The following is a 12688-nucleotide window of genomic DNA, read 5'->3' as shown; positions in this document are numbered from 1 at the left end:
AACTGATCTTTTCTACTGAACACATAGATGCTTTACCCTAAAAAGGAACACAAACAGAATCTGGAACTGTTTTCCTCCCAACACAAGGGATGCCAGCACTATAATGCTAAAGATCAGCAATCCTACCAGATTCACATCTGCAGAGGAACAAACCACATTGAAGAGGAACTTCCTATCTAAGACAAAACTTTCAAGAACTTCTGCTTCTGGAAATACTTACGTAATGATCGTCGTCTCTTGTTCTTTAACTTTCTTCTTTTATTCATTCCAGCTTTAGATGGAGATTCCTCTTTGGCCTTTGGCTGGCTGGTAACTTTTGAAGAGTTCTGCTGGCTGAAGTGTGTGGGCACATGACGGGCAAGTCCTCCCTGAGATGCAAAGCTGGCATTGCACCCACCAACTACACACTAATGAGAAAAAAAACCAACAGAACAACTGAATCAGTGTGCTATGTGGCACTCATTCACAGGAGTCTGATAGATCTTTCAGTTTGACTTTTCTGGCTCAACCTCCAACACATTAAAATGAAGACAAATTCTTAATGATCATGCAATTGTTAAAAAGCAAAACAGAAGCATAATCTGCAATAAATATCTATCTGAACTTCGTAAGTCTCAATAATTATTCCATGGTATAATAATTTTTCTATGCTGAATTATATTCTATAACATTGTACAGCATAAAACCAATCTCAAACAATGGACTGGCAAACTCTTCCCACAGAAAATGAATGCTTCTGAAGAACTTTCCCCTTCACAGACCAACATCCCCTTCTCTTTCAAAATACTGCACTGCTATTCTGTATTTCTCAACAGCTGTCCAATCTTCTACATTTGATAACAGTAACGTTCTCTAACATCCTCCTTTCTTGTGACAAGGCAGAAGGAAAAAAAAAAAAAATACATCCTTACCCACATTAGATTTTAAACAGCTTAAGGCTTTTTGTGAATGCTACACAAAGTCAATAAACAGTTATCTTGCAATTCTAAAACTTTAACTTCAGTAACTTGAAAGTTGTATTAACAATCATTTATACATTTATTTTGGGGTGCTGCTATTACTTCAGACGGATTTAAGAAATTTCTCATTTATAGAAAATGTCTCTTTCTCAAACAGAAAAATGAGAAAAGATCCAACAATAATTAAGCAGAAACACAGAAATCGCAAGATACGCGCAACCAAGCTAGTACTGTCTACAACAATTATTGGTATTTTTGTAAGAATTTGGTTTATATTTACAATTATTTCATTTGCAAAATGAGTATTTAAATTACAATGTTGCGGAGGGAGGCACAAACCTATTCTCTAGTGCTCTGATCTTACAAGGGTAATAAAAAAGTGATTTTAAAATACACATTCCATCATTGGCTGCAATGAATTGTATATCCACATGACCAATTTTTCTCCTGATCCAGAGAACAGCAGTAGGGCAAATGAGTTGATCAGCCAGTAGCAAAAAACTCACCACCACTCTAAACCATTGGAAAGTTCTCCTTCTTCCACATCTGTTCTGCTCCTCCCCCTCCTTCCACTCTTTCTCAGCTCTTTCATCTGTACCTCTCTTCTCTAGCACTTCCCTTCTCAGCAAACTGATGAGGCAGCTCCAACAGAAGTTGCGGAATAAGTAATGCTGCAACTATGTACACGGTGCTAAGTTTTCTCTGAAGACTAAGGATAAATTTGCAAGCTCTTACAGTAATCTGCCCCAAGCCTGCACATTTGATTGAAAGAGAAGAAAACAGTAGTAGAAAACCACTCAGCATGTTTTGTCCCTAAAACCCAACTGTGGCTGCAGAGTTGAAAAGCCTATTTCTGCCTCAGACCTAACAAATTGTTTTCCATGATCATCATAAAACAATATACCGTCCATGAAGAGAAAAACCTGTGTTATCCTCAAGGACTTAATACTTGCTATAGGACTAAAAATATCTATATATATTTCAAGACAGTAAAAGACAAAAAATAGGAGGAGATTTTTCACATTTTTATTTGCCTTTTTTTTTTCCCCCCTCCTAAGGTGGGGGTGGGGTAGGGGGAACCAAACACAACTTAAGAGGAAGTTAGGGAAAGTTTTCTAAGTACTAGGCTAACTGCAAACATCTAATTCCCTGACAAAAAGCTTTAGGATCCTTCATACTGTATTTATTCCTCCCTGTCTCCCCCACTGATAACTATCTTAAGAATTGTGAAGATTTTTACCAAAAACCTACCTACGCCTTTTTACCTTGTCCTATAATTTCCCATGTTCAAACAGCAGCAATATTGCATACTTATATTGTACTGACTTACAATATAATAAATCCCAGCACATCTATGAAATTCAAAACACTTAAGATCCTGATCTCATTTACACTATGGTATCCTCAATGCAATATTTACTACTTCAAATTAACACTGAAGATTAAAATTTACACTTCTAGAATCACTGAATGGTTTGGGTTGGAAGGGACTTTTAAAAACCATCCAGTTCCAACCCCCCTACCACGGGTAGGGACATCTACTAGATTAGGTTGCTCAAAGCCCCAACCAACCTGACCTTGAACCTGACCTACTTAGTTGTATTAAAGATGATCAAACTCACAATCAACAGATACAGGTAAAATACATGCATGCATTAGTTCAAACAATTTTTTTTATTCTCCAGTTTTTAAGTCCTTGAAATAGTTGCCTTGCCCATAAAAGCTGTTTCATGAAACTAAATTTAGCAACTAAATCTAAACTTAGGTTTAACTTTCATTAAGGTGCTCCTGACTTCAGATTCTAGCTCTTTCTGATACTATAAACACTGACAGAAAAAAAAATAAGCGCAGAAAAAAACCCCATACCCTGAAGTTCAACAACACTGAGAAAGTAAAATTTCAGTCTTGGTAATGCCTGCTAGAGGTAAAAAATAACCTAAAGTCTTGGTACAGGGCATGCATTACCATATTCCAAGTTTATTAATCTATAATATGAAAAGGCACTACCTTCTGAAAATAACAAATAAACTTTGTGTCAGGCACATTTCTAAAATTTTTGAAAACACAAGTTCATAAGACTTAATTGTATTTCTTGTCAGTTGGGAAACAATGTTTTATGACAAACTGCAGTTTTGACTCACAATGTCACAATTTGAGTTTTGTCTAGTCATGTACAAAAAAAAAAAATCACAGATATTCTATACAGATAATCTACAGAAGCTACCACCTACTTTTCTTGCTCTACCCGTTTTAACTTTCAAAAGCTCTCAACCAGCATCCTTAAATCTTCAATATATGCAACTTGAAACTAGAAATTATCTTTTCCAGAAAGTCTGCAGACATAGTATGAAATATTTGCAGAAATCATTACATTCAGATATTGTGTAGTTTGAGACTACCTGATCATGTCATCAAATAATCAACAGCTGATATATCAAAAGATGATAAAGAATACCTTTGTAGTAGACAGGAAATAGTAAAAGAGGATAAAAATCTTACCTGTTTTTTCTCTTTTTTTTTTCTCTAAAATAATATATCCAGCAATCCGTTACTAATGTGTAAAGTCTCTTCTCTCCAAAGATAAAGGAGCAGTTCAGGCTGTCACTTCAGGATCTCTGGACGGTAAGTCACACCAAATCAGCTTCCCACCAGATAATTATACAGATCTAGAGGGCTTCTAATAAATCAAACTCAACTATTATGCATAACTTTAAACCAATCTCTTCATTTTTCCCCAAAAACCTAAAACTCAAAATTTCGCATTCGATTTTAAATATGATAGATTGGGTCCGGATTGGTGGATATGTTACTTCAAGAGAAAATAAGTCAACACATAAGAAGTTTAATTTCTCCAGTGTACCCATACCCACCATTATTAATGGGCAGTAATGACCAGTGACTTTAACAAACAGGATATAAAAATATCTAGCAATACAGTTTTGGGGTTTTTTTCTAAATTCAAAATACCAAATCTGCTTTTTAGAATATTCAATGTGTAATTTTTCCAATAAATCTAACAGCAATATTTTAGACATCTGGATAAACATTTTTATTGTCTCAACATCTAAGTATTCAGCCAGAATGCCTTTATGTTTTCTATCTGCATCTGCAATGCTCTAACGGACAGAAGATGCTCTGCCAGGAGAGTAACAGACATGAATTCCAAATTAGGATTGAAGCTGCTTGGCTGTGTTTTCTACATTTCAACAAGTGTTACTCTACTGAGAGTCACATGAAATGCAGTCACCCCTTAACGAATTCTGGAAGTTACAGGTTGTAGAATGAGCACCAAATTTCATCTTTATTATTACTTTCTTCCCTTGTTTTAAACAAAGGTTGAAAGCCTCCAATGACTTGTGTACTGTCATTCGTTGTCATTGAAAGCATTTATCCCACATGAGTAAATCCTGCATAACTGATCTCCAACAGTAAGAGCGTACCCACTAGAATCAGTATGTGAAAACAGTTGGTAGCATGCCCACATGCAGTCTCATATTTACAGAAGATTACTATATGCAATTATTTTGCATAAAATCTCCTACTGTTTTACGCTCACTCTATCATTTGTCCTTTCATTGTGCCTAACATCTTATATTTGGACACCTAGACTATATTTTAAGAGTTCATTTGATAAGTCTTCAAGTAGCTTTCAGTGCCTTGAACAATGACAAGGCATGGCGAGTAGTACTTTGGTTAAATTGACCAGAAACCATGCTGGAAAATGCAGGTTGTCACAGCACATTAACTATTCAAATACTTAATATTTATAACAGCCAAGTTTAAGACAAGAAAGAGAGAATTTCTTCATTCACTTTTTCTCAGCTTGCCAAAGACAGTTACCCACATCAGTTTTCTAACTCAGCAGATTATTCCTCTAGATCCACCCGTCTACATGTTCTGAAAGCCTGAAAGTTAAGTTGTTGAATCCTCGACAGGACCACCACTTACATGTTGATGATACTCCACAACATTCCACCAGTTTCTAAAAAGCTGCAAAAATTATGTAATAACAGAACTAAAAAAGAGTAATGTTTAGGTTTTTCTCTCTCAGCTCCGAATGTAAAATCATACACAAACATGAATATACTAAATGTCTTCAGAGAAACAATTACATGCTCTGAGAATACCTATATTAAATTAATGTCTACAATGCCTACTAAAAAAAAAGGAGAAAAAAAAAGATGAAAGGATGGCTAGACTCAGACTGCAATAAGCAAAGAGAAAACCTCCAGCAGCACAAGAACAATGACCTTCAGGTAGTAAGAGGCACAGCATAACTTCGAAAATACCTAACAGTGGGCCAAAGGCAGCTGATAAGTTCTCCACCAGAAATGTGTTCTGTAAGACAAGTGAGTTTGTTCCTCTTGAAAAGAAAAACAAATCTAGGAAATGGTGCTTACCAAAAGTAGGACTGGAAAAGCATGCTGCTTTGCAGAAATCATATTTGACTATAGACTGAGAACTAGCTTCAACGGTAACTATGTCCCATTTAATGGACTTTTTTTTTCTCTTTGGTGGAGGGATTGCTGGGTGCCCTAGGAAAAGACACTTTATCAGTAACAAAACTTGGTGATGAAGGCCTCAAAAAAACAAGCAAAAAATCCATCCATGTGTTCCACATGAAATTCAAGGCCATCAGTATTAAAAACTTAGAAGAAAAGGGAGGGAATAAACAGAAAAGCAGTACGATGACTAAAGGGGAACCGAGGTCCTAAATTCTGCCCCAAAGATCTAGGGTATCTTTTTTTTTTTTTTCCTCTCTCCTTAGTTCAGTAGATGACTTGGATATAAAATGTCTCCTCCTTATGAGCTGGACATACAGTACCAGGAAATTGTCCCATATAAAAATGGAGCTAGTGTAACAAAGGTCTCAAAAATAAGTATTCATAAGGAAATTCATCTTTTCTGTGACACAGGTACTGCAATATTAATGCTGAGGGGGACACACAAAACCACACAAACAGAAAAAAAAAACAGAAGAAACATGAAAATATGAAACATTTTGCCTTTGTAATTTAGAAGTGGATTCATTTCTGTGACAAATGAACTACACAGTCACATAATTTATATGAATGTATGGAAAGGACAGGTAAACCCACAAAGACCTTTTAATATGAAAGCACAGAAGCTTATTTACAGCTGGTTACAGCTTTTAATCAAAGGACAACACCACATGTTTCACAAAAATAGATAATTAAACCCAAAACGGGCAACTACATGAGTCCACTTGCAAGCAAAAGGGTGACAAGTCAGGGATATATCCTTCAACAGAGTGGTTCTAATGCAAAGGAGAGTCTTATGCCTGAGACAGTCCCCAACTGCCTTTCAATTTAAGAAAATACTTTTGTCTCTTATTTTGACTAGAAATACAAGAATACAGTAACCTGCCATACATTTATTACTCTCCTCTGATCAGCATATGATTATAGTGTTCTTTTACCTTTACAAAAGTAAATTCTCCATGCTTTTAATTGTCACTTTCCTAGCTAACATTCTTTGCACTTCTTAAAAACATCCTGAACAGCAGTTCTTCAGACAACAGCATACAGCTATACTATTTCCATTACCGCCTTCTACAGATTTCCTCAAAAATCCTGACATTCATTTATATATTTTTTAAATAAAACACTGAATGACTAGGTATTCTCAGCAAGTTCTCTAAAATGACAGATTCCTTCCTTTTATGCTAAAACTCAAGTATATTCTCATGAGGCAACAGAAATTTCATTTGTAATTTAGGTTTCGGTAGATTGCCTGCTGTAATCATCTAGAACAAGAGGTCCTCAATCCAACTCTGACTTGAAAAAATTTGGCTTTTCCTAAAAGGTGAGCAATTAAGATTTGTAAGAACAGCAAAACGCACCAAAAGGAAACGTTTGCTGTTTTTGACTGACTGCCATAAAACAATTAGTAATGGCTATTCTTGGACCGATTAAGACTAATCCACACTTTAAGTGGTTTTGCATCAGACAGTAGATTTCAAAAGCTTGTAAAAGAAAAGAAGTGAGGAAAGGGGGTTAGTTAATTAATAGGCTGCTATCACAGACATTGACATACTTGGCTACCTCATGTGAGCCCTGAAGCCTATATTCAGAATAAATGACAGGGAAACAAAAGATGTTACAAAATTCTACTCAGACCACATTATCCTCCATTCAAAGCCCCCAGGAACAGATTGAGAAATACAGAGATAAAAAAACAAACAGAGCGACTGAAGACAACAGTAGTAAAATCTGCTGAAGTGATACACATTGAGCCATGATGATTAACTACTGCAATCCTAGCCTGTGTTTTGTTATTTCCCTTAGTATGACTAGAAAGTACAGAAAATCACCTGGTGAAATAACACGTATTTAACACAAGATGATTATTATCAGAATTAAATGTTGTAAATTTTAGGATTCTAGCTGTAACCAGATTAGTGAAACAACTGGGATACCAACTTTTACTGACTTTGCTAGGTAACTCTGACAGACTCAAAAGTACTACTGGTATTTCTCAGCTATGTCCACCTCCTTTGAACCCAATGTCTCTAAAATTGAGTTTCTTTAATCTAGACCACGTAAGTATACAAACTACCCTACTGAAAGACTTTCCTTCAAGACCAAAGCTTGCCATTGTACTTTAAGGTATATAAAATACTTAATTCCAAAATGAGAAGACCTAAGGTACAAGTTTCCTGTGATGACTGGATTTGGGGTTTTTATTTTATTCAGGGGTTGGCACTTAAGATTAGATCAGTTGCTGGAACACTCATAACTACAAACTTTCAAGCATCTATGATCCTTATGCTATCTTCCAAAAGCATGCTAACCTTGTTCCTTTGAACAAAGGGTATGACAACCTCAAAGCAAGTCTCCTGTTGTTATTCACTCTCCGAGTCAGATATTTTCAGACTAAACTACACAGTTCAGTATAAGAAAAAAGTCTAACTCTTACTAAAAAACTTTCTCATGTGCAATGCACAATTTTTACTCTCTAGGTTTTGAGTTTAGTTTTGGTTTCTGTCATAACTACTGTTATAAGCTATGCAGAAGTAGTAACTTCTGGAAGACATCACTGTAACAGAAAAGTATTTTTTAGTAATAAAGCTGTGTTTAAAAAAAAGCAGAAGATATTACCTGAGAAGAAAGAGAGGAGAGGGAAGTGGAGAAACAGTGACTAAAATTTAGTGGAGTTCAGGGGTGGCGGAGAGGAAGGCATAAAACACTACCTAAACTTAAAAAAAACCCTAATTCATTTTCTTATCCTACATGGAAGGAGAACTTCAGTCTGAAGTAGTGTGGGTGGGACTTACCATCAAGTGATCCAGGACTGACAGCTATGAACTGCCCCAACTGTATCCATAAGAGGATGAATCAACTCATTAATAACGGATTGGTGGATATGGGAATGATAAACTACTATACCTAGAATTGCAGGTACAGATTAGGGGGAGAAAGAAAGAGAAAGTTAGAAAATATTATGCAGGAAATACAGTCAGCTCAATGGTCCCGCATTCCTGACTTCCTTATTATTCTCAGAGAGGTTAATCATAGTCACTGACTTGCATTTCAACTGAATTTTGTTAACAAAACCAGCTCTTATTCAAGCACTGAAAGTGCACCATCAGGCATGATCCAAAGTTTAGTATGGAAGTATAAAGCATGAGGCAAAATATCTCACTGATACAGTTTAGGCAGCTCAACTGGAAAATGCACAAAAAATTGAACTTCAGCACTACTTAGTTTTATACTCCCCTACCATTCACAGGTTAAAAGAAACAGGGATAGAGAAGCAGTAACAGTATCTTCACCTGTTTTCATTAATAGAACAGGACCTCTGGGCACTATTAATGAAGGCTCAGCTCACTGGGTACTTTTTAAGAAATCCTCCTGTGATGGCATTTTTCAATTAATATATTGTATCAGGAAAAGTAAATAGGATCGCTCTTAAAATAAGGGATGATATATCTTAGAATGAACCTTACCTTGAAAGGTTTGTCCCCACTGTGTGTCAGCATATGCCTCTGCAACCAACTTTGACTTGTTGAAGGTGTATTATATACTTTGCAACCTTTCCACAAGCAAACAAACACCTAATAGAGTAAAAACGTGGTAAGTTTACATAAGTCAAAGAAAACAGTAAAGAAAAAAAAAATAATCAGATTAGTAAAGAAGCCTGTTTTCACAATATGAAGTACTTCAAAGAATTTTGAACAATAATCATTTATTTTGCAACACAGTTCCTGTATCTCACCAAGCAAAAAATTATTACAACCACAAGTATTCAAAAAAGCAGGTCACTGGAATAAAGTATCAAAAAACCAGATGCTCCTGCACATAAACACAATTGAGAGCCACAGCATCCACTGTAAAGAGTTTTTGTTTGCACTCAGTATCTGTATCCATCAGATATAGAGACAGAACATTTTCAAATGACAAATTTACATTGTCTATGTAGCAGACACAGAAATAAAATCATTTACTCTCATAAGTACTTAATAATTCTATTCTTTGAGCACAAAAAAGTAAAAACTCCTAATTACAGTACAGTTGTTTAGATACCAGGGTTTTACACTATGGAATACTGGATACCTCTAGTTAGGGCCTTATACTCAATTCCTGATGAATAAAGTCACAATTTCTCATAGGATGCAAAATCTATGGGTGTTTTGTGATTCCAGTGTACAGATCAGTCACATGCACAATAGTGCATTAACGGGAGTAGAATTTACTCATACTGCTTTTCTCTCTCTCCTCATTGTGTCTATCTATAACTGAGAGAATAAAAAGCTCAATGAACTTGCCTTTCACTAGAATTTCCTCAACAGGTCCGTGTGTGGAGGGAGGCATAACCGTAATTTGTAGCAGCAAAATACAGTCCCCAGGAATAGCATTGTCCATCATACAGGTTTTCAGAACTGCTGGAAACTAATTGGACTTGAGTTTCTTGTTCTCTTTTGGAGATCAGAAAACTTAATCTTCAAAAGATTGTATTTTCAAAACAAAAGAGCAGCCACAGGAGTGCTACGTACTTGCTGCATAATGCAGATAACCCAGCTTACTAATACAAAGCTGGAAAGCCCTGCATGTCTGTATGACTGATCCAGACCTACGAACACATAAGGCCCAACACCCTAAACCTTTGGTTTCTGCCGCTCCTCGGTTTTGAGATCCTCCTGAAGCCACAAAATTGGAATTTTTGAGATTCCTGGCTATACAATAGCCCTGTAACTGTCCCAATATTTCCATGAGCAACTGCAGACCACAGGGCACTCAGCAAAGGAGTATTACTATGAAGTTACAGATTGTGGAAATGCAACCCCTCCAAAACACAAGCACTTCGTTTTACAACCACCCACCAGAAGTCCAGGCAAGGTTTCTTGGGAACCCTTGTCAAAAGGCTGCATCCAAAATATTTCTGAAAAAAAAATCTGTGGGAAGTAGAACTATTTTGTCAAAAAGTTTCCCGGGCTCTTCATGGATCTATCTAGTTTGATTTGGAGCCATTATCTCAGTATCAGCTTGAAAACATACATTTTACCATACAAGGATGCTTATCACATTGCTTTTAAGTGCTCAATAAGCAGTTACTACCCCCACTTTTCTTCAGATTTATAGTCATTAGAGCTAAGTAATACCTGAGATCTAGTCAAAACCTCAATATAATTTCTAACACCACTTAAACACCTCACCAGCAGGTGGCAGACAAATCCTTGAAACAAAACAGCCAGGATCAGTCCCCTTCCAGAGCATCAAGTTGAAGAACTTTTCAAAAAAATAAACCAACTCCAGTAGAGGGATAAAAAGTGTTAACTGACTGCAACAGTTATCAGACATTTGGTCCTTCCAACAACCTCCTTCTTCAGAAACAAAAAGGCAGTCTAACGTATTCTAAATAAAAATATCCACAAATCATGTCACATGGAATGTAAGGGAACAGAAACACAATACAAAAAAAAAAAACAACCAAACAAACAAAAATGAGACAACCCTGAAAAACATTCCAGTTCCTTTTTAAGAAGTGACAAGTGGTCATGGATGGGATAAAGAAAGATCCCCAAAGATGCACTTCTGTGAAAGCTCACAGGATACTGATATACCTCATCCATTTCATTGTTTCATCCAGGATTCATATAACACTTTTATAAACCTATGAATAGAACTACAGAAATCACCTCATGGGTGGCTAAAAAGCCAGCTCACTGGATGGATGATTCCTCTTAGAGCTTGGACTGAAAAAAGTCACCAAATATGAAGTTGAAAGTTCAATCATACCAAAAGCATTAGCTAAGTACAACCAGAGTCAGCTGTCTCAGTGGCACAATTACATCATAAATTATTTGAAGTAATGCAGATTAGCATTTTAGTTAAGTCTCTTATTCACTCAGGATAAAGTGCAATGACCTAACATTTTACTTCTGGAAAAGTGACAGGACAAAAAGTCAAAAGATAGCGACTATTCTATGTCAAGATTTTTTATTAGCTCTTCCAGAAACTAAAGACCTGCAACATACAGCACCAAAAGCAGGCAGATTGCTTGTGTTTGACGTAAAGGCAGATTACGCAACATATCAAAGGTAATTTGTGAGCAGCAGGTAGTTAAGGACAGAGTTGAAATTACTAGGTGTTTTGAAACATTAAAATTGTCAGACCAATGGAAATTGTATCATTTGACCAGGGATTAGACTGAAATATACATGATTATATATGCACCTCATTTAAAAAAAATAATAATAGACACAATTATATTGAAGGTATACTTGCCATCAGTACTACAGACAGAGCTGTTTTGGTAAGACTTGTACTCTCGAGTCAATGAGTCTCACATCTTCCCTATTATACATTCTGTATGTATTTCACCTCTAGTGAGACTCATAAAAATAATCAAGACGACTTCACATGCAGTAACACATACACTAATAGTTTTAAGAAAACTAATTGCAAGTATAAACACTTATAGATACACCAACAGCTTCAGGATGTTGAGAAGTTAGCACATCTATCAAAAACCTGACAGTCTCAAGTAATTTATTAAAAAGAACTTACTACATTCTTAATTTGGTAATTGAATGCCTAACTTTAAGTGAACTATGAAAAAGAAAACAGCTGAATGTCTAATACTAGACTGCTGAAGGCCAAACCTTCGTTATCGCCAGATACGAACTGACAGTTTAAAACATAAAATTTGCTACTATCATTGAAGAGTAAAATATTGGTATGATTGGCAAGAAAGAGGGAGAAAACAAAAAGTAACACCAACCCCTCCTCGCTGACCATCCACATGTATGGAGCGAATGTGATCTGCTAAATCGGGGCTGGAGCTGAAGCAAGCATGGCAGTGGTCCCAACAACAGTTATAAGCAATATTTTTTGCAGAGGAGGCAGGAACTCCTTGTCCATTCATCATAACTGGAGTTGAACGCCCACTGGAAATTGTGCTGTCTACATCCATAATAGTGCTGCTTATGCTGTAAGACAAAAAAGAAGTTCATATTTATGCATGTTAAAAGAACAAATAAAAATCACAGCTCTATGGCATTTTGTTGCATATATGGTTAGACAAAATGAAAATAAATTCTTACAAAAACTTACTATTTATTATGGTTCCTCACTTTATAATAAATGTACAGTCAGAAAATACAGAAAAATTGTCTGAGCAGCCAGGGATCAGGTTAGGAAAGCTAAAGCCCTCATAGAACTAAATCTGACCAGGGATATTAAGGGCAACAAGAAAAGCTTTTACAG

General features: G+C 36.0%; 1 protein-coding gene across 1 annotated transcript; it reads right to left on the bottom strand.

The window, feature by feature from the left end:
- Positions 1 to 220: 220 nt before the first annotated feature.
- On the bottom strand, positions 221 to 12409 carry LOC104163464 (zinc finger protein AEBP2; the record flags this gene model as incomplete). The annotated part of the gene is made up of 3 exons (XM_009702486.1): positions 12204 to 12409; positions 8929 to 9036; positions 221 to 407 (listed from the first exon to the last, which is right to left on the bottom strand). Coding segments are annotated over exons 1-3 (487 nt in total), but the record flags the coding sequence as incomplete, so codon positions are not given.
- Positions 12410 to 12688: the final 279 nt, after the last annotated feature.

The sequence above is a fragment of the Cariama cristata genome, unplaced genomic scaffold (genome assembly GCF_000690535.1).
Source record: "Cariama cristata isolate BGI_N322 unplaced genomic scaffold, ASM69053v1 Scaffold15566, whole genome shotgun sequence".
NCBI lineage: Eukaryota > Metazoa > Chordata > Aves > Cariamiformes > Cariamidae > Cariama > Cariama cristata.
The sequence above is the reverse complement of the archived record's forward strand: the minus strand, read 5'-3'. Positions and strand labels throughout refer to the sequence as shown.